This window comes from Hypanus sabinus, chromosome 11, assembly GCF_030144855.1.
Source record: "Hypanus sabinus isolate sHypSab1 chromosome 11, sHypSab1.hap1, whole genome shotgun sequence".
NCBI lineage: Eukaryota > Metazoa > Chordata > Chondrichthyes > Myliobatiformes > Dasyatidae > Hypanus > Hypanus sabinus.
The window spans coordinates 107,596,669-107,620,136 of NC_082716.1; the positions used below are offsets into that span (position 1 = coordinate 107,596,669).

The 23,468-nt window shown below is 42.1% G+C and overlaps 1 protein-coding gene across 3 annotated transcripts in view; it reads left to right on the forward strand.

Annotated features, from left to right (window-relative positions):
* The window catches only part of LOC132402259 (cytochrome P450 2C19-like), a 61,150-nt gene that overhangs the window by 33,794 nt on the left and 3,888 nt on the right, over positions 1-23,468 (forward strand). For all 3 annotated transcript variants that reach the window (XM_059985056.1, XM_059985055.1, XM_059985058.1), the window contains 2 exons: positions 9,198-9,385; positions 11,864-12,005. In XM_059985056.1, coding sequence (XP_059841039.1) covers positions 9,198-9,385; positions 11,864-12,005 — 330 coding nt within the window. The remainder of the gene's footprint in view (positions 1-9,197; positions 9,386-11,863; positions 12,006-23,468) is intronic.

Below are 23,468 nucleotides of genomic sequence, written 5' to 3' on the forward strand. Positions count from 1 at the left end.
GACACAACAATGTCAAAATCAAACTTCAAAGTAGATTTTATTATCACTATATACAGAATCATAATTAGAGTCAGGTTTATTATCACTAGCATATGACATGAGATTTGTTAACTTAGCAGCAGCAGTTCAATGCAATACATAATCTAGCAGAGAAAAAAATTAATAAATCAAAATAATAATAATAAACAAGTAAATCAATTACTGTCTACGTATATTGAATAGATTTTAAACGAAGCCATGAGATTCATTTTTTTGCGTGCATCTCAGCAAATTGATTGAATAGGACCTATAACAAGATCAATGAAAGATCAACCAGAGTACAGAAAATAACAAACTGTGCAAAAGCAGTTATAAATAAATAACGAGAACATGAGATAATGAGATAAAGAGTCCTTAAAACAGGATCATTGGTTGTGGGAAAATCTCAATGAATGGGCAAGTGAGAGCAGTTATCCCCTTTTGTTCAAGAACCTGATGGTTGAGGGGTAGTAACTGTTCCTGAACCTGGTGGTGTGAGTCCTGAGGCTCTTTGTGGTGAGTGAAGTTATCCACACTGGTTCAGGAGCCTGATGGTTCTGGGGTAATAACTGCTCGTGAACCTGGTGGTGTGGGACCTGAGGCTCATTCTGGTGAGTGAATTTATCCACACTGGTTCAGGAGCCTGATGGTTGTGGGGTAATAACTGTTCCTGAACCTGGTGGTGTGAGTCCTGAGGCTCTTGTAGCATCTACTTGATGAGAGTAGTGAGAAGAGAGCATGACCTGGGTGGTGGTCTCTGATGATGGATGGTGCTTTTATATGACAGTGTTCCATTAGAAAAAAAACATAGAACATAGAAAAAAACACAGAAAAACTACAGCACAATACAGGCCCTTCAACCCACAATGCTCTGACAAACATGTACTTACTTTACAAAATTACTTAGTCTCTTAAAAGACCCTCTCATACCCTCCTCCACCACCATTGCCAGCAACTCATTCCAATCACTCGCCACTCTCTGCGTTTAAAACAAAAACTTACCCATGACATCTCCTCTGTACCTACTTCCAAGCACCTCAAAATTCTGCCCTCTCATGATACCTTTTCCAGCCCTGGGAAAAAGCCTCTGACTATCCACATGATCAATGCTCTCATCATCTTATACACCTCTATCAGGTCCTCTGTCACTCCAAGGAGAAAAGGCCAAGTTCCTTAAACCTGCTCTGGTAAGGCATGCTCCCCAATCCAGGCAACATCCTTGTAAATCTCTTCTGCACCTTTTCTATAGTTTCCTTCTTCTTCCTCTTCCTTGAGTTTTTACGGCAGTTGGCATCCACACTGTTGCATTACTGCCATCTTCAGGATTTACTGTCCCTCATTGTCCATTTACTTGATTACCTAAAGTCATTTTTCCAGTCCCGTCATTCTTAAAAAAACTAAACGACTATTTCCTCTCCTGATCACTCTCCCCACATTCCAATAAATCTGTAACACTGTTCTCTACCAGTCCTATTTTGCGTAATTGTTGTCTTTCCTATGCAAATTTTCTGCATGAAATAAGGATATGCTCTACTGTTTCAGTCTCCTGACATAGATTGCAAAAACCTGTCGGATGTTTATTTATGATGGCCAGAGTACCATTAAGGTTGCTGTGCTCAATTCTCAGTCTACTTATAATTACTTGCTCCTTCCGCTTTACTCCCCTACTCCTTCCCATACCTACTCTGTTCTGAATTGAATGTAAATGTCTTCCTTTTATAGCTCTATCACAATGCTGCTGCCACTGTTGATTTATCCTTCTCCACTCTATGCTCTTCCCCTCTGATTTTGATAGTTTAATATTGACCTCTACAGATCCGTTTCCATAGTTTCCACATTCTTCATGTAGCGAGGTGACCAGAACTCCAAGTGGGGGGTCTGACCAGGGTCTTATATAGCTGTAACATTATCTCTCGGCTCTTAAACTCAATCCCACGATTGATGAAGGCCAATGCACTGTATGCCATCTTAACCACAGAGTCAAGCTGAGCAGCCACTTTGAGTGTCCTATGGACTCGGACCCCAAGGTCCCTCTGATCCTCCACACTGCCAAGAGTCTTACCATTAATACTATATTCTGCCATCATATTTGACCTACTAAAATGAACCACCTCACACTTATTTGGATGAACTCCATCTGCCACTTCTCAGCCCAGTTTTACAAATGTCCCACTGTAAACTCTGACAACCCTCCACATTACCCACAACACCCCCAATCTTTGTGCCATCAGCAAATTTACTAACCCATTCCTCCACTTCCTCATCCAGGTCATTTATAAAAATCACAAAGAGTACAGATCCCTGAGGCACACCACTGGTCACCAACTTCCATGCAGAATATGTCCTACTAACAACCACTCTTTGCCTTCTGTGGGCAAACCAATTCTGGATCCACCAAGCAAGGTCTCCTGGATCGCATGCCTCCTTACTTTCTCAATAAGCCTTACATGGGGTAGCTGACAAAATGCCCTGCTGAAATCCACGTACACTACATCTACTGCTCTACCTTCATCAGTGTGTTTAGTCACATCCTCAAAAAATTCAATTAGGCTCGTAAGGCATGACCTGCCTTTGACAAAGCCATACTGACTATTCCTAATCATATCATCTCTCCAAATATTCATAAATCCTGCCTCTCAGGATCTTCTCCATCAGCTTACCAACTACCAAAGTAAGACTCAGTTGTCTATAATTTCCTGGGCTATCTCTACTCCCTTTCCTGAATAAAGGAACAACATCTGCAACCATCCAATCCTCCAGAATCTCCCTTGTCCCCATTGATGATGCAAAGATAATTTCGAAAGTTTCAGCAATCCCTTCCCATGCCTCCCACAGTAACCTGGGGTACATCTCGTCCAGTCCTGGAGACTAATCCAACTTGATGCTTTCCAAAAGCTCCAGCACATCCTCTTTCTTAATGTCTATATGCTCAAAATCTTCAATCTGCTGTAAGTCATCCTTACAATCTCCAAGATCCTTTTCTGTAGTGAATACCAAAGCAAAGTATTCATTAAGTACCTCAGCTATCTCCTCCCGTTCCATACACACTTTACCACTGTCACACTTGATTGGTCCTATTCTCTCACATCTTATCCTTTTGCTGCTCACATACTTGTAGAATGCCTTGGGTTTTTTTAAAATCCAGCTTGCCAAGGCCATCTCACGGCCCCTTATGGCTCTCCTAATCTCATTCTTAAACTCTTTCCTGCTAGCCTTATAATCTTCTGGATCACTATCATTACCTAGTTTTTTTGAACCTTTTGTAAGCTTTCCTTTTCTTCTTGACTAGATTTTCAACAGCCTTTGTACACCATTGTTCCTGTACCCTACCATTTTTTCTGTCTTATTGGAACGTACCTATGCAGAACTCCATGCAAATATCCCCTGAATATTTGCCACATTTCTGAGAACATATTTCCCCTAACTCCAATTAAACACTTTCCTAACTTGTCTGTTCCTATCCCTCCCCAATGCTGTGGTAAAGGAGATAGAATTGTGATTACTATCTCCAAAATGCTCTCCCATTGAGAGACCTGACACCTGACCAGATTCATTTCCCAATACCAGATCAAGTACAGCCTCTCTTCTTGTAGGCCTATCTACATATTGTGTCAGGAAACCTTCCTGAACACACCTAACAAACTCCACCCCATCTAAACCCCTTGCTCTAGGGAGATAACAATCAATATTTGGGAAATTAAAATTTCCTACCATGACAACTCTTATTATGGCACCTTTCCAGAATCTGTCTCCCTATCTGCTCCTTGATGTCCCTGTTATGATCGGGTCATCTATAAAAACACCCAGTAGAGTTATTGACCCCTCCCTGTTTCTAACTTTGACCCACAGAGACTCAGTAGACAATCCCTCCATGACTTCCTTTTCTGCAGCCATGATACTATCTCTGATCAGCAGTACCAAGCCCCCACCTCTTTTGCCTCCTGCCCTGTCCTTTCTGAAACACCTAAAGCCTGACACTCTAGCCATTCCTACCCCTGACCCATCCAAGTCTCTGTAACGTCCTCAACATCAAATCTCTAAGTACTGATCCATGCTGTGAGCTCATCTATTTTGTTCATAATGCTTCTTGCATTAAAATAGACACATCTCAAACCATTGGTCTGAGCATATCCCTTCTCTATCACCTGCCTAACCTCCCGCTCACGCTGTCTCCAAGCTTTCTATATTTGTGAGCCAACAGCCCCTTCCTCCGTCTCTTCAGTTCGGTTCCTACCCCCAAAATATTTTCCAGTTTTTGTTATGAGTAAATCTAAAAATGTAAGTATAGTAATCACTCAAGACGAATATGATGTTCTCTCGAGGAGTTATTTCCTTAATGGAGAATGCCTGTGGGTGAATTTGTTTAACATGGAAAGATTGATGCATGAGCAGCCACAACTCAGTCCTTGTCAGATCGGGGTCAACGTCCAGTGGCATGGAATGCAAGATGACTCAGGACCCTTCAATGCTGAAGCCCTCCTCTGCATTCACAGCCATTGTGATGTGTCATCATCTTCCGCCAGCTCCACTGTTGAGATCTTGGTTGGATCACTCTTTGGAATTTCTCCTTAGACCTTACTGCCATGAGTGACCCTACTAGGAGGTAAAATCCAGACGTGATCGCTCTTGGGATCTCAGGCACTCATAAGCCATCAAAACATGCAGAGAAATGCATCATTTACTTCAAAACAAATCAGTGGGAATTATGCTGGGGGCAGTCCGCAAGTGTGACCGCACTTCTAATATGGACCTCATTGAAACCTGTTGAATGTGGAAGGCCTCGACAGAGTGGCTGTGGAGAGGAGTTTTCCTATGGTGGGAGAGTCTAAAACCAGAGGACACGGGCTCAGAATAGAGGGACGTCCTTTTAGAATTAGAATCAGATTTAGTATCACTGGAATATGTTGTGGAATTTGTTAACTTTATGGCAGCAGTACTATGAAATACATGATAAATAAATATAAGAACAAAACTGAGTTACTTTAAGTTATATGTATGGCATCCGTTAGTCTCGCTAGACCATGGATCTGTGCCTGGAAAGTCTTCTCCAGGGCGCAGGCCTGGGCAAGGTTGTATGGAAAAATGGCTATTGCCCATGCAGCAAGTGTCCCCTCTGCATGCCACCAATGTTGTTCAAGGGAAGGGCAAGGGCTGATAGCTTGGCACCCGAGTCATCGCAGGAGTTGCCAGAACGAGGTTGAAGACAACATCGGACTGCCTTAGGGACTCCAGCTCCGGATTTGTCCTCCGGGTTTACTCCCGAAGCCTTTCCCATGAGTGGGTATGGCCGCAAGGCAGCGGAGGTTTGAAATCAGAGTTTTTCCTCTCTTAGATAGACTGCCGTCGCAGGCTGACGAGCTCCAGTTACCCGTCAGTTATATATATATATGTCAATTAAATAGTTAAGTTAAAGTAAGTAGTGCAAAATAACTGAAATTAAAAAGTAGTGAGGTAGTGTTCATGGGGAAGAAGCTGTTCCTGAATTGTTGAGATGAGGAGGAATTTTTTAGCCTGTGAGTGGTGAATCTGTGGGATTTGTTGCCATAGGCGGCTGTGGAGGTGAAGTCATTGGGCAGAATTTGATATATTCTTGATTGGTCAGGAATTAAAGGAATATTGAGGAGATTGGGGCTGAGAGTGAAAATGGATCAGTCATGATGAAATGGCCAAATAGCTTAATTCTGCTCCTATATTTGATGATTTCTTAGGGCCTTCTGGTGCCAACATGCCCACAATTTACCAACCCTTACTAATCTGTACCGTATGTCTTTGGAATGTAGGAGGGAATCAGAGGATTTGGAGGAAACCTAGGGGGTCACAGGGAAGAATGTACAAACTCCTTACTAACAGCGGTGGGAATCAAACTCTGATCAGTGTTCACTGGTGTTGTAAGACATGACGGTGCTAACAGCTTCATACCATGCTGCCTGTGTATGCAAGGGTGCAATGAGAACCATACCTGCAGCAGTATCACAGGCACACAGCATATAAGCTGAATGCTGGAAGAAGAAACATAAATGAGACAGAATTTTTACAAGAAAGATCACAATTAGGACAAAACCGTGAGGTTCATTTCAGTGACAAGTGATCAAATACTCAACTCCCAGTTTCCCAGAATGTTTCTGTTATTCATTAGGAATCTCAGGACCAAAATAATAAATACCTCTAACAATACTTAGACCTCAGACAAATTTAAGGACTTTTACTCAGCTCTGCGATGAACTGAGGCTGTGCAATTGATTTCCTTATTTATATTTAGAACCATAGAACACTGCAGCACAGTACAGGTTCTTCAGCCCCCATGTTGTGCCGACCCATATAATCCTTTAAAAAAAGTATTAAATCCACACTACCCCATAACCCTCCAATTTTCTTTCATCCGTGTGCCTATCCAAGAGGCTCTTAAATACCCCTAATGTCTTAGCCTCCACCACCATCCCTGGCAAGTCATTCCAGGCACTCACAACCCTCTGTGTAAAACACTTACCCCTGATGTCTCCCTTAAACTTCCCTCCCTTAATTTTGTACATATGCCCTCTGGTGTTTGCTATTGGTGCCCTGGGAAATGGGTACTGACTATCCACCCTATCTATGCCTCTCATAATCTTGTAGACCTCCAAGTCCCCTCTCATTCTTCTATGCTCCTAAGAGAAAAATCCCAGCTCTGCTAACCTTGCTTCATATGATTTGTTCTCCAATCGAGGCAACACCCTGGTAAATCACCTCTGCACCCTCTCCATAGCTTCCACATCCTTCCTATAATGAGGTCACTAGAATTGAACACAATACTCTAAGTGTGGTCTCACCAGAGATTTGTAGATTTCTTTCTATATAATCATGTATTGGATTGTACTGCTGCTGCTAAGTTAACAAAATTTCACAACAGATGAGGGTGATAAAAAACCTGACTCTGATTCTGGTGTACTCCAGCTGCAGTGATCTCTGGCTTCGTGTCTTTCGTAAACCTTCAGCTCTGAATGCTATTTGCTTACTTTTATTGTTTGCATGATTTGTCCCTCTCCCCTCCTCCGACACTTTCCCCGTCTACCCCATCTCTCTCATCTCTCCCACTCCTTCCCCTCTCTCCCCATTCCTCCTTCCCTCTCCCTCCCTCCCACACTCCTTCCCCCCACTCTCCCTTGTTCCCTCCCCACCACCTTCTCCCTCCCTCCCCACTACTCCCTCCCCTCTGCCCCACCACTCCCTCCTGCCGTCCTTCCCCAGACTCCCTCCTTCCCTGCACTCTTTCCCTGCCCCCTCACTACACTCACTCCTTCTCTGCACTCTTTCCCTCCCTCACTCCCCACTCTCCCTCTTTCCTTCCCCACATTCTCTCCCCTCCCTCCCCACTATCTCTCATCACTCCTTCCCCACACTCTCTCTCCCTCTCCCACCCCACTCTCTTCACCTCCCTCCCACCCCACATTCTCCTTCCTTATACTCCCTCCCTCTCTCTCCATCCCCACTCTCTCTCTCCCCCTCTCAGTCCCCATACTCTGTCTCTTTCCATTCCCACACTCTCTCTCTCCATCCCTGCGTGCTCTCTCTCTTTCCCTCCAACCCGCACACTCTCTGTTTCTTTCCCTCCATCCCCGTGCTCTCTTTGCATCCATCCCCACACTCTCTCTCCCCTCCCTCCCTGCACTCCCCCTGCATCCCCACCCTACACTCTCCCCCTCCATCCATCCCCATGTTCTCCCCACTGAGATAAAGCTACTTGAGTGAACAGCTACAGAATCTAGGCCTTCGTACCTTCAACTGCAACCAAAACACCATAACCTGTGTGGATCGGAAATAACACCTCCACCTCACTGACAATTAACACTGGCGCACCACAGTGATAGGGGCTTAGCCCACTGCTCTACTCTCTCTACACCCATGTGTGGCTAGAGACAGCTCAAACACCATCTATAAATTTTGCTGATGATATATTACCATTGTTGGCAGAATCTCAGATGGTGATGAGAGGGTGCAATGGAGAGAGATAATACCAGCTAATCGAGTGGTGTTGTACTCAACATTAGTAAGACCAAACAGCTGACTGTGGACTTCATAAAGGGTAAGACAAGGGTACACAAATCTATTTTCAGAGCTATTGGAAGTGGAAGGAGTGAGCAATTTCAACTTCCTTCAATATCTCTAAGGACCTAACACGATGCAGCTCTAAAGAAGAGAAGACAGTGGCTATATTTCATGAGGAGATTTGGTATGTCACCAAATACACTGACAGATTTCTACAATGTACTATGGAAAGCATTCTGACTGACTGCATCACCACCCTGTATGGGCTGGGGGGCTACTGAGCATACATAGTTTATTTAGAGATACAACACAGTAATAGGCCATTCTGGTCCAACTAATCCGCACTACTGTTACGCCCATGTGACCAATTATCCTTCTACCCCATATGGCTTTGGGATGTGGGAGAAACCAGAGCACCCAGAGCAAACCCACACTGTCACAACCATTGGTCATTGGTAGACGTTTTTTGAGGGTTCTGAGTTTTTTCTTGTATTCTCTGTGTTTTATTAATTATAATTATCAGTACTAATGCACTTCAGGGTTTTTATGTGTTAATGTTATATCTTCCCCAATTTACAGTTAAGTTGCAATTGTCCTTGGATCCTTCCAATTAATCCTTCAAGACTTTGCAGGTGTCCAGTTAGGTATCCTTGGATTTTTGTCTCTTTTTAGAATAGTTACTGGTTAACCCGGTAATTGGACAGGTGTTTTATCAGCTGGGCACAGATTCATTTGTGCACTGGAATGTATTTAAAGGGGTAGCGCTATCCTCTCGGGCCTCCGTTGTCTTGATCCCTGCCTAGAGGAGTTCTGGCCGAGTTATCACGAGTTATCCAAAACCTTTGTAAGTTCAACTGATTTGTTTATTAATAAAATGCCTAGTTTTACTTAACCCTTCTGGTTGTTTGTGTGATCCTGCGCTTGCCTGTGAAGATACAGTGTGAGACACATGGACTTGCGGAGCACATACAAACCTCTTACAGACATTTGCAGGGTCTCAAATTGTCTCTCTCGTAATCCTAAATTTGCACTAATGAGCAGGTGTACCTAATAAAGTGACCACTGAGAGTAAAATCAGACGATATTGACCAATATGACGAGTTGGGAAATGTTGGTAAATGAAATGCGTGAAACAAGATCTTATCTTCCTCTCCCAGAGAAGATTCATAATGAGATTGATGATGTGATTGGTTCTAATCGAAGACCTGCAATTGAGGATCGAGCGAAGATGCCGTACACTGACGCGGTCATCCACGAGGTCCAGCGATACATCGACATTGCTCCCATGAGTCTTCCACACATGGCAACAAGTGACGTGAACTTCCGAGGATATTTGATACCCAAGGTCAGAGTCTAGATCAATATAATGAATGTTTTATTTGTTTTATTTGTAATAACATCAAACCAAAAATTAAATAATCACGTCAGCTATTCTGTACTTCAGAAGGTACAGTGTCCTTAACTTGCTTGTTGCTGAGGAGGAATGGTGGTGGTTGTCCATCCTGTCTGATGACGACAGGAGACCTGTATGGGAGAGTTTTTAAAGTGGACAAGCTGTTGCACTGGGGCAGTTCCTCTCTATCAATCTCAGAAGTCTGGCTCCAGTGATATAAACGAACATCACAAACTGGGGTCTTCCTTGGTTGCAGTGGATGAACATGACATCTTCTGTGCCTCGTCATGTCTTCATTCTTCAGCACAGTATCACCTTCCTGGGCATTGGATCTCACTGTAGATCTGATCTGCCCAGTCCACTGGAGCAGACTTCACATACTAAGACAGGCCTGTCTCTCTCAACGGGATATGAGGCTGCTGGTTACCCTTGCCTGCTTTAGCCAGCTTGTTAAAGTGGTGTACCGGGGTGTGGCTGCTGTCACATGAGGGCAGTTACTTGAAGACAAAGCAGACAGCAGAGTGGAGGCCAAAGGTGAATGAGCTACCCCGGAATGGACATGGAAAATTCCATCACTGGAGCTGCTACCCCTCCCTGGACATCCCATACACTCCAGGAGGTGGAATAATCACTAGTAGATTGGGATACATAGTAAATTGTAGGGCTTTAAAGTATTACTGCATAATGCACTAAAAGAGCACAAGAAATTAGAGCAGAGTCAAGCCATTGATTTTCCCTCTCAGCTATATCCTTCTGTCTTCCCCCTGTAATTGTTGACACCTAGACTAATCAACACCCTGTTGGCCTCCACTTTAAATGGACCCAACGACTTGGCCTCCACAGCTACCTGTGGGATGAATTATACAGATTCCCCACCCTCTGGCAAAGGAAATTCCTCCTCATCTCTGTTCTAAAGGGACATCCTTGTATTCTGAGACTGTGCCCTCTAGCCCTAATCCTCTCCATGTCCACTCTATCTAGGCCAGGGGTTCCCAACGGTTTTTATGCCATGGACTCCTACCATTAACCAAAGGGTCCATAGACCCAAGGTGGGAACCTATGGTCTAAGTCTTTCAGTATTCATTAGATTTCAATGAATTCCCCTCTTATTTCTTCTTCATCTCTGTTCTAAAGTGATGACCTTGTACTCTGATGCTGTGCTCTCAGGTCTTCTTCTGCCGGCCTCTTAAAGTTAAATGAATCTCTCCCAAAAGACAATTGGCAAGCCTGTTTTCTTTTTTAACTACAGTCCTAAGTGGAATTCAATACTTGAAACCTATAGTGATGTAGACTCAGTTGACATTTTTAAATGCCAGCTCAAAACCTATTTACTTAACCTTGTTTTTAACTAACATCTTTTTGTCTTTTATTTTTATATTTAATTTTATTTGCGTGTTGAAAGGCATTGACAGAGTGGATGTGGAGAGGATGTTCCCTATTGTGGGGGAGTCTAGGACCAGAGGACACAGCCTCAGTCAGAATAGAGGACGTCTATTTTCAATGGAGATGAGGAGGACTTTGTTCAGCCAGAGAGTCATAAATCTGTGGAATTAGTTGGTACAGGCAGCTGTGGAGGCCAAGTCGTTGGGTATATTTAAGGCAGAGGTAGATAGGTTCTTGATTGGTCAGGGCATGAAGGGATAATGGGAAGGAAGCCAGATATTTGGGCTGTGAGGGAAAATGGATCAGCCATGATGGAATGGCAGAGCAGACTCAATGGGCCAAATCGCCTAATTCTGCTCCAGTATATTATGGTCTCCACTTTAATTCATTGTAAAGCACTCTGAGCTACATCACCTGTATGAAGTGTGCTCGATAAATAATAATATAATAATACAGGATAAACACACACAACTTACTTCATGGGTTTAGACATTCTTAACACACATAACATACAGAAAAACACAGAATTAAAAGAGGAAATTGAAGACAATGGAACATGACCAGAGTATATACTGTTCCAATTGTAATATCTACAGCTGGTATCATCCCAGTCACTACACAACAGCATTAAACAATTAGACCTACAGAGCAATATTCATTTTAATTTCCAGAAAGCCACAATACTAAACACCACTTGAATAGTCCGAAAGCTCCTAGCAATGGAGAAATATGTGCTTGTCTATGCCTGTGTGTCATGCATTACCAGCTTGAACTGAGAAAAAATATTTTAAAGCAATAATAATAAAATACTGTATTAATATTATAACAATAATACCATTATGACCGATCCAACAAGATCAGGATTCAGACCACAAATGTATTATATTCTGTGCTCTGAGGATCAATAACACATCAGCCACTGCAGTACATCATTCCTGGATGTATAACGTCATCAGTTATTCTTTTAATGTGTTGAGATACCTTCTGCTTTGTACAACTGACATAATTTTTGATCATAACCATGTCTGAACTTGCTTCTGTGTTTAGGGCATGCATGTGATCCCTGTTCTTTCGTCTGTTCTGAAAAGCAACAGCCTCTGGGAGTCACCGGAATCATTTAATGCAAGCCATTTCCTTGATGAAAATGGATGTTTCAAAAAGAATGAAAATTTCATGGCATTCTCAACAGGTATACGTATACACTTATTTATTTTATTGACTTTTCTCTCTGCCCACCTGCAAGAGAGCCACAACTTTGTAGCGTTTGGAGGCTTGCATACCTCAATGAACCAGAGATCTATATTGGAAGGAGTAAGGGCTTTATGCTTTGGTTCTTGGTAGGGTCACCCATGCCAAATAGGTCAAAGGGTAGAGGCCAGACTAACTGGACAACTGAATGGTGGAGCAGACTTAATGGGCCAATTAGCTTAATTCTGCTCCTAGGTCTTCAGGTGTTTTGGTCTAAAATGGAAATAGCAATGAAGTGCATTGGTATTCCTGAGTCTTCACCAGGGACTTGCATGACAGCAGTGAACACTCAGGCACTAACACAACGAAGGAAGCCCCGAACACCATCAGAGGTGGACGATCTTCACTGTGATCCTAAACACCAATGGCGTAACGGGCTGCTGCTGCTCTCCGTCCAATAAAACAGACATGCTGCTTTCTGTAGACCTTCCTAAACTGAGGTGCTGACTCTGGGCACATTACTCCAGGTGGAGTCAGACAGAGTCAAACATCAAAGTGTGCGTGAAGAGATTCCTTTATACTTAAGCAGGAGTAGATTGTTCATTTCTGCACTCACGAAAATCACACAGTGAGGATTACCCAGTGTTGTGACTGTGAATTAAGTAATGGAGAGACACTGAAGTTGGTGGATATAGAAGTCTTTACTCTTCAAAGTACATCACAGTTTGATATCCTGAAGATGAATGGTAACACAATACAGTTTCAGTAGTTACAATGATATTGTTTACTTCAATACTTTGGGTTGACAATGCTTCAATTAGGATGGAATGTTAGTGTAGTGGTTAGCACAATAATTTCCAGTACCAGTGGCTAGGATTTAGTTCCCACTGCTGTCTGTAAGGAGTTTGTATATTCTCCCCATGATGGCATGGGTTCCCTCCAGTTGGTCTGGTTTTGTCCCACAGTCCAAAGACGTACTGGTTAGTCAGTTAAATGGACATAGTAAATGGTCCCATGATTCGGCTGCGATTAAATTGGGGGACGCTGGGCAGAGTGGCTTGAAGTCCCAAAAGGGCCTATTCCGTGCTGTATCTCAATGAATGAATGAATCAATAAATAAATAATTTTTAAACACCTAAATCTTCAAACCAACACTCTTGACACCATAGATTTAATATTATAACCATATAACAATCACAGCACGGAAACAGGCCATCTCGGCCCTCCTAGTCTGTGCCGAACTCTTAATCTCACCTAGTCCTACCTACCCGCACTCAGCCCATAACCCTCCACTCCTTTCCTGTCCATATACCTATCCAATTTTACCTTAAATGACACAACTGAACTGGCCTCTACTACTTCTACAGGAAGCTCATTCCACACAGCTATCACTCTCTGAGTAATAAACTTCCCTTAAACTTCCTAAGTTTCCCTTAAACTTCTGCCCCCTAACTCTCAAATCATGTCCTCTCGTTTGGATCTCCCCTACTCTCAACGGAAACAGCCTATTCACGTCAACTCTATCTATCCCTCTCAAAATTTTAAATACCTTGATCAAATCCCCCCTCAACCTTCTATGCTCCAATGAATAGAGACCTAACTTGTTCAACCTTTCTCTGTAACTTAAGTGCTGAAACCCAGGTAACATCCTAGTAAATTGTCCCTGCACTCTCTCTAATTTATTGATATCTTTCCTATAATTCGGTGACCAGAACTGTACACAATATTCCAAATTTGGCCTTACCAATGCCTTGTACAATTTTAGCATTACATCCCAACTTCTGTACTCAATGCTTTGATTTATAAAGGCCAGCGTTCCAAAAGCCTTCTTCACCACCCTATCTACATGAGACTCCACCTTCAGGGAACTATGCACTGTTAATCCTAGATCTCTCTGTTCCTCTGCATTCCTCAGTGCCCTACCATTTACCCTGTATGTTCTATTTGGATTATTCCTGCCAAAATGTAGAACCTCACACTTCTCAGCATTAAACTCCATCTGCCAACATTCAGCCCATTCTTCTAACTGGCATAAATCTCCCTGCAAGCTTTGAAAACCCACCTCATTATCCTCAACACCTCCTACCATAGTATCATCAGCATACTTACTAATCCAATTTACCACCCCATCATCCAGTTCATTTATGTATATTACAAACAACATTGGGCCCAAAACAGATCCCTGAGGCACCCCGCTAGTCACCGGCCTTCATCCCGATAAACAATTATCCACCACTACTCTCTGGCATCTCCCATCTAGCCACTGTTGAATCCATTTTATTATTCCAGCATTAATACCTAACGACTGAACCTTCTTAACTAACCTTCCATGTGGAACTTTGTCAAAGGCTTTGCTGAAGTCCGTATCGACTACATCCACTGCCTTACCCTCGTCAACATTCCTCGTAACTTCCTCAAAAAATTCAATAAGGTTTGTCAAACATGACCTTCCATGCACAAATCCATGCTGGCTACTCCTAATCAGATCCTGTCTATCCAGATAATTATTAATACTATCTCTAAGAATACTTTCCATTAATTTACCCACCACTGATGTCAAACTGACAGGTCTATAATTGCTAGGCTTACTTCTAGAACCCTTTTTAAACAATGGAACCACATGAGCAATACGCCAATCCTCCGGCACAATCCCCATTTCTAATGACATCTTAAAGATCTCCGTCAGAGCTCCTGCTATTTCTACACACACTTCCCTCAAGGTCCTGGGGAATATCCTATCCACTTTTAAATTTCTTAAAAGTGCCAGTACTTCCACCTCTTTAATTGTCATAGGTTCCATAACTTCCTTACTTGTTTCCCACACCTTACACAATTCAATATCCTTCTCCTTAGTGAATACCGAAGAGAAGAAATCGTTCAAAATCTCTCCCATCTCCCTCGGCTCCACACGTAGCTGACCACTCTGATTCTCTGAGGGGCCAATTTTATCCCTCACTATCCTCTTGCTTTTAATATAACTGTAGAAACCTTTCGGATTTACTTTCACCTTATTTGCCAAACCAACCTCGTATCTTCTTTTAGCTTTTCTGATCTCTTTCTTAAGATTCCTTTTACATTCTTTATATTCCTTGAGCAATTCCTTTACTCCATGCTGCCTATATCTATTGTAGACATCCCTCTTTTTCCGAACCAAATTTCTAATATCCCTTGAAAACCATGGTGCTTTCAAACCTTTAACCTTTCCTTTCAACCTAACAGGAACATAAAGATTCTGTACCCTCATAATTTCACCCTTAAATGACCTCCATTACTCTATTACATCCTTCCCATAAAACAACTTGACCCAATCCACTCTCTCTAAATCCCTTCGCATCTCTCAAAGTTAGCCTTTCTCCAATCAAAAATCTCAACTCTAGGTCCTGTCCTGTCTTTCTCCATAATTATATTGAAGCTAATGCTATTGTGATCACTGGACCCGAAGTGCTGCCCAACACATACATCTGTCAGCTGACCTATCGCATTCCCTAACAGGAGATCCAACACTGCCCCATCTCTAGTCGGTACTTCTATGTATTGTTGCAAAAAACTATCCTGCACACATTTCACAAACTCTAAACCATCCAGCCCTTTTACAGAATGAGCTTCCCAGTCTACGTGTGGAAAATTAAAATCTCCCACAATCACCACCTTGTGTTTCCTACAAATATCTGCTATCTCCTTACACATTTGCTCTTCCAACTCACGCTCCCCATTAGGTGGCCTAAAATACACTCCTATCAGTGTTACTACACCTTTCCCATTTCTCAATTCCACCCAAATTGCCTCCCTAGAGGAGCTCTCTAATCTATCCTTCCAAAGCACCGCCATAAGATTTTCTCGGACAAGCAATGCAACACCTCCTCCTCTGGCCTCTCCTACTCTATCACACCTGAAGCAACTAAATCCAGGAATATTTAGTTGCCAATCACACCCTTCCTGCAACCATGTTTCACTAATAGCTACAACACCATAATTCCGAGGTATCAATCCATGCTTTAAGCTTATCCACCTTTCTTACAATGCTCCTAGCATTAAAATAGATACACTTAAGATACTCTCCACCTCCTCCTCTCTTTTCATCCCTAACAATGCATTCAAATTTATTATCCTTTTCTTTCTTCTCCCCTACATCTTCGGGCTGAGCGCATCCCTTCTCCATCACCTGCCTTTCCTCCCTCACACACTGTCTCTTTACTTGCTCTACTGGTGAACTAACCTCCTCTCCCATAGATTCCTCAAATTGATTCCCGCCCCCCATTTTACTAGCTTAAAGTCTGCCCTGTAGCCCTACCAAACCTCCCCGCTAGGATATTGGTCCCCCCAGGATTCAAGTGTAACCCGTCCTTCTTGAACAGGTCACGCCTGCCCCAGAAGAGGTCCCAATGATCCAGAAACTTGAATCCCTGCCCCCTGCTCCAATCCCACAGCCACGCATTCATCCTCCACCTAATTCCATTCCTACTCTCACTGTCGCGTGGCATAGGCAGTAATCCCGAGATTACTACCTTTGCGGTCCTTCTTCTTAACTGCCTTCGTAACTCCCTATACTCTCGTTTCAGGACCTCTTCCCCTTTCCTACCTATGTCATTGGTACCTACATGTACCATGACCTCTGGCTCCTCACCCTCCCACTTCAGGATATCTTGGACGCGATCAGAAACGTCCCGAACCCTGGCACCAGGGAGGCAAATTACCATCCGGGACTCCCGATCACCTCCACAGAACCGCCTGTCTGAACCCCTGACTATCGAGTCCCCTATTACCATGGTCCTCTTTCTTCTATCCCTACCCTTCTGAGCTACAGGGCCGTCCTCTGTGCCGGAGGCCCGGCCACTGTCACTTCCACCAGGTAGGCTGTCCCCACCAACAGTACTCAAACATAAGTACTTATTGTCAAGGGGTACAGCCACTGGGGTACTCTCTAGTACCTGCCTCTTCCCCTTCCTGACCGTGACCCACCTATCTGCCTCCCGTGGCCCCGGAGTGACCACCTGCCTGTAACTCCTCTCTACCACCTCCTCACTCTCCCTGACCAGGCGAAGGTCATCGAGCTGCAGCTCCAGTTCCCTAACTCGGTCCCTCAGGAGCTGCAGTTTGGCGCACCTGGTGCAGATGTGGACATCTGGGAGGCTCGGAGACTCCAGGACCTCCCACATCTGACACCGAGAACAACAAGCTGCCCTCGCACTCATACTTCCCAAATAACTGAAAATAACAAGAACTAAAAGATAAGCCTACTGTGCCCTCTTCCGCCTATGCCCCCTGAGCCCAAGCCCTACACTCTGCTCCCGGTGCACTCCACTGCCCGCAAATGAAGCTGCCCGCTTCTTAAGGCTGCGTTCTTTTTATATCTTCCCTCCTTCCCAGGCCTCCTTCACGCGCCTGCGCAGTCCCGCCTCTCAGAACTCCGATCTGAGACGCAATTGGACAATTTGAAAATGGCCGCCGCCGCACTTCCTCTCAAAGCCTCGCTGTCCTCTTCCAAAAGAGGACAAAAATTTTTCCAAAATGTTGTAATCTCTTTTTCCAATTGATCTATTTCTATCATATATTCCTTCTTAATTTTAGAAGTATAACTTATTATCTGACCTCTCAAGTATGCCTTCATTGCTTCCCACATGAATTTATCATCAACTGAATGTGAATTTGTATCTAAAAAGAACTGAATCTGCTTTTTCATAAAATCACAAAAATCTTTACGTTTTAGTAACATTGAATTAAATCTCCATCTATAAATTGATTCCTCTTTATCTGTCATTATCATTGTCATTATCAAAGGAGAATGATCTGACAATATTCTCGTTTTATATTCCACATTTTTCACTCTATCTTGAATATTCGTTGATAAAAGGAAAAAATCTATCCTTGAATATGTTTTATGTCTATTTGAATAAAATGAGTAATCTCTTTCTTTTGGATTAATTCTTCTTCATATATCAATCAAGTTTAAATCTTTCATCAATGATAGAGTTAATTTTACTACTTTTGATCTTGTGACCACCTTTGTTGATCTATCTAAAACTGGATCTAGACAAAAGTTAAAATCTCCACCTATTAATATTTTGTCATGTGCGTTAGCCAAATTCAAAAAGACCTCTTGTATAAATTTTACATCATTTTCATTTGGTGCATAATTATTCATAAGAGTCCATAGTTCCGAAAATATTTGACAATGTATAATTACATATCTCCCCGCCGAATCAATTAATATGTTTTGTATTTTAATTGGTAAATTTTTATTAACCAAAATTGCAACTCCTCTCGCCTTTGAATTAAATGAAGCTGCAATAACATTTCCAACCCAGTCTCTTTTTAATTTCTGATGTTCTTTGTCTGTTAAATGTGTTTCTTGTAAAAAAAAAAGCTATATCTGTTTTCAGTTTTTTTCATGTATGTTAGAATTCTTTTTCTTTTTACCGGTCCATTAAGCCCATTAACATTAAAACTTAAAAAATTCAGTAAATTAGTCATTATTTTTAATTATGTTACTCCAAGCTATAATAATACCTAATCTTTCAACTTTCGTGGTATCTTGGGAAATCTTTTTAAAATTCTCCATGTTGCTATGTGTGTCCCCACCAATCATCCAGGCAGAAAGATAGAAGAAAAATAGAGTATAAAGAAAAAAACAAAATACCCCCCTACTAATGTGAAAAAAAAGGAACACAACATTACCCTCCTCTGTTGTACGGGTCATGGCAATCGCCATGATTACACACATGAATCCCGCAGTAACAGGATGTCATTAGAAACGGGGATTGTGCCGGAGGATTGGCGTATTGCTCATGTGGTTCCATTGTTTAAAAAGGGTTCTAGAAGTAAGCCTAGCAATTATAGACCTGTCAGTTTGACATCAGTGGTGGGTAAATTAATGGAAAGTATTCTTAGAGATAGTATTAATAATTATCTGGATAGACAGGATCTGATTAGGAGTAGCCAGCATGGATTTGTGCATGGAAGGTCATGTTTGACAAACCTTATTGAATTTTTTGAGGAAGTTACGAGGAATGTTGACGAGGGTAAGGCAGTGGATGTAGTCGATACGGACTTCAGCAAAGCCTTTGACAAAGTTCCACATGGAAGGTTAGTTAAGAAGGTTCAGTCGTTAGGTATTAATGCTGGAATAATAAAATGGATTCAACAGTGGCTAGATGGGAGATGCCAGAGAGTAGTGGTGGATAATTGTTTATCGGGATGAAGGCCGGTGACTAGCGGGGTGCCTCAGGGATCTGTTTTGGGCCCAATGTTGTTTGTAATATACATAAATGAACTGGATGATGGGGTGGTAAATTGGATTAGTAAGTATGCTGATGATACTATGGTAGGAGGTGTTGAGGATAATGAGGTGGGTTTTCAAAGCTTGCAGGGAGATTTATGCCAGTTAGAAGAATGGGCTGAATGTTGGCAGATGGAGTTTAATGCTGAGAAGTGTGAGGTTCTACATTTTGGCAGGAATAATCCAAATAGAACATACAGGGTAAATGGTAGGGCACTGAGGAATGCAGAGGAACAGAGAGATCTAGGATTAACAGTGCATAGTTCCCTGAAGGTGGAGTCTCATGTAGATAGGGTGGTGAAGAAGGCTTTTGGAACGCTGGCCTTTATAAATCAAAGCATTGAGTACAGAAGTTGGGATGTAATGCTAAAATTGTACAAGGCATTGGTAAGGCCAAATTTGGAATATTGTGTACAGTTCTGGTCACCGAATTATAGGAAAGATATCAATAAATTAGAGAGAGTGCAGGGACGATTTACTAGGATGTTACCTGGGTTTCAGCACTTAAGTTACAGAGAAAGTTTGAACAAGTTAGGTCTCTATTCATTGGAGTGTAGAAGGTTGAGGGGGGATTTGATCAAGGTATTTAAAATTTTGAGAGGGATAGATAGAGTTGACGTGAATAGGCTGTTTCCATTGAGAGTAGTGGAGATTCAAATGAGAGGACATGATTTGAGAGTTAGGGGGCAGAAGTTTAAGGGAAACTTAGGAAGTTTAAGGGAAGTTTATTACTCGGAGAGTGATAGCTGTGTGGAATGAGCTTCCTGTAGAAGTAGTAGAGGCCAGTTCAGTTGTGTCATTTAAGGTAAAATTGGATAGGTATATGGACAGGAAAGGAGTGGAGGGTTATGGGCTGAGTGCGGGTAGGTGGGACTAAGTGAGATTAAGAGTTCGGCACGGACTAGGAGGGCCGAGATGGCCTGTTTCCGTGCTGTGATTGTTATATGGTTAACCGATCCAAAGCTCCCCAGACCCCCCGCAACATAGAAAAGTATATATATAAGAAAAAAATACTATTCTCAATTATTATTTCTGAAATTTTGCTTTTCTCCCCTGTATCATCCTTAAATGTCCATCACTTCCATTCACTGTCTCTGTCTTCATCCTTAATCCATCACGTTTGGAAGACTCTATGTATAATTAGCGAATAGATGGAAGTTTTTGTGCGAACTCCTCCGCTTCTCGATAATCATTAAAAAAATTTCTTTTTCCCTCCTCCAAAAAAGTTATCAGCATTGCTGGGTGACGCATTATAAATTTACAACCCTTTTCCCATATGACATTTTTCGCTGGGTTAAATTCCTTCTTTCTCTTCAAAAGGTTATAACTTATATCAGGATAAAAAAGATCTGCCTTCCCTGCTATCATCAATGGCCCGTTTCTCTTTTTGGCACGTTGGGCAGCCGCCTTCAGGATATTTTCTTTATCTTGGTATCTTAAGCATCTTATCAAAATTGATCGTGGATTTTGATCAGCTTGAGATCTTGACCTTAAGGCTCTATGAGCCCTTTCGATCTCAATTAGAGAATCTTCTTCCATTTCCAATTTTTCAGGGATCCATTTTTGAAAAAAAATTATTGGACCTTCCCCTTCTACATCTTCTTTAAGTCCAACAATTTTAATATTGTTTCATCTACTAAAATTTTCAAGCTTATCAATTTTTTCCATAAATTGTTTTCTTTCTTATGTCCAGGCAGTAGTATCATTTTCCATTTTATTCATTCTTTCAACTATGTCTTCCGTTGTAGTTTCCAAATCTATAATTCTCTTTTCCATTTTTTCCTGTCTTTTTGTCATTTTATCAAACATCTCCATATTTGTCATTTTTCTTTTGATTAATTTTAATGTGTTTAAATTTTCTAGTTTATGCATTATTTGCATCAAAGTCTTTTCTATATTTCCAGAAAGACTTTTGCCTCTATCTTCGTCTGATTTTTCCAGAGAATCTGACTCTCTCTCAGATTCACTTTCACTTTCGGTTTCAGTCGTAACTGGGATTTGTAGTTCTGGTTGCTCCCGTTTGCACATGCTCCTTCCTTCACGTTTGCGCAGTTCTCGTTGATCTTTTCCTTTAGAAATAGTCGATGTTGCCACAGTTTCCTGTTCTGTATCGCCGGCGGTATCATGTACCTGAGCCCGCATTTCTTTGGCAGAAGTGGGCCTTGATTCTGTTCCAACTTGCGTTGCTTTCACGGTAGTAGTTTTCTTCATCTTCTGTTTGTGAGGCATAACTTGAAACAATCCGGAGTAGTTTATAAGTAACTTTTAGAAAGTATTGACTAACTTTTCCAGTTAGACATTAATTTATTGATTTTTTATGGGAGAGCTGGGTTCCAGCGTCTTGATTCTACGTCATCACGTGACGTCCCCCATGCCTTCTTCTTATTGCTACCATTAGGAAGGAGGTACAGAAGCCTAAAGGTACACCTTCATTCATTCAAGAATAGCTTCTTCACCTTGACCAGCTGATTTCTCCCAAGAACACTACAGTTTTCAAATTTATTATTTTTTACTACTTAACAATTTTTATAATACTTATTTCTCTATTATTACTTATTGCATTGTACTGCTGCCACAAAGAAAACAAATTTCACAACATAAACCAAAGACATTAAACCTAATTCTTATTCTGAAGAAACAAAATGCCAAGGGAATTCCTCCAGTGTTTATTTCTTAGTCCAAATTTGAGCAACTTGCATCTCTTACATCAATAAAAAGTCAATTGGGAAGAGTGATTAGAATATCAAAGTTTTACATTGAGTTTGTAAAGAATAATAGAAAATAAGTCATAGAGAGCTTAAGGTAAAGGAACCCATAGGAGTCTGTGATCATAATTGGACGGATAGCCTAGCAGGAAAGACAGTGGAACAGCAATGGCAGGTATTTTTGGGAATAATGCACAAAGTGCAAAATCAGTTCATCCCCCAGAGATGGACGGATTCAAAGGGGGGAAAGGGGCCACAGTGGTTGACAAAGGAAGTCAGAGATTGCATAGCATTTAAAAAAAAAAGGAAATATGACAGAGCTAAGGTGAGTGGGAGGACAGATGATTGGGAAGTTTTTAAGGAACAACAAAACTTAACTAAAAAGACAATACGGGGAGAAAAAATGAGGTACGAACGCCAGCTAGCCAGGAATATAAAGGAAGATAGCAAAAGCTTTTTTAGGTATGTGAAGAGAAAGAAGATAGTTAAGAACAATGTTGGGCCCTTGAAGAATGAATTGGGTGAAATTGTTATGGGAAACAGAGAAATGGCAGAAGAATTTAATGAGTACTTTAGATCTGTTTTCATTAAGGAAGACACAAGCAATCTCCCAGATGTATGGATGGGCCAAGGACATAGGGTGACAGAGGAAATGAAACAGATTGACATTCGGAAGGAAACGGTGATGAGAAAACTGATGGGACTGAAGGCTGACAAATCCCCAGGTCCAGATGGTCTGCACCCTAGGGTACTAAAGGAAGTGGCCCTGGAAATTGTGGATGCATAGGTAATCATTTTCCGATGTTCCTTAGATTCAGGATCAGTTCCTGAGGATTGGAGAATGGCTAATGTTATCCCACTTTTTAAGAAAGGAGGGAGGGAGAAAACAGAGAACTATCGACCTGTCAGCCTGACATCGGTGGTGGGGAAGATGCTAGAGTCCATTATTAAGGATGAAATAGTGGCATATCTGGATAGCAGTGATAGGATTGGGCAGAGCCAGCATGGATTTACCAAGGGTAAATCATGCTTGACTAATCTGTTGGAGTTTTTCGAGGATGTAACCAGGAAGTTAGATGGGGGAGATCCAGTGGATGTAGTGTACCTCGGTTTTCAGAAGGCATTTGATAAGGTCCCACATAGAAGATTGGTGGGTAAAGTCAAAGCTCAGGGCATCGGGGGGAAGACATTGACATGGATAGAAAACTGGTTGGCAGATAGAAAGCAAAGGGTAGCGGTGAATAGGTGTTTCTCGGAATGGCAGGTGGTGGCTAGTGGGGTGCCACAGGGCTCGGTATTAGGACCATAGCTGTTTACAATTTACGTCAACGATTTGTCTATTGTCTATAATATGATCAAATTCACCCTGCCATTTGAGGAGATGCTTAAGTCAGATGTACCTGTATTACAGTGGAGGAAATTACAGAGGCATGAGAGAGAGGTGGCCAACATTGACTTGTAAAGAACACTGGCAGGGATGACA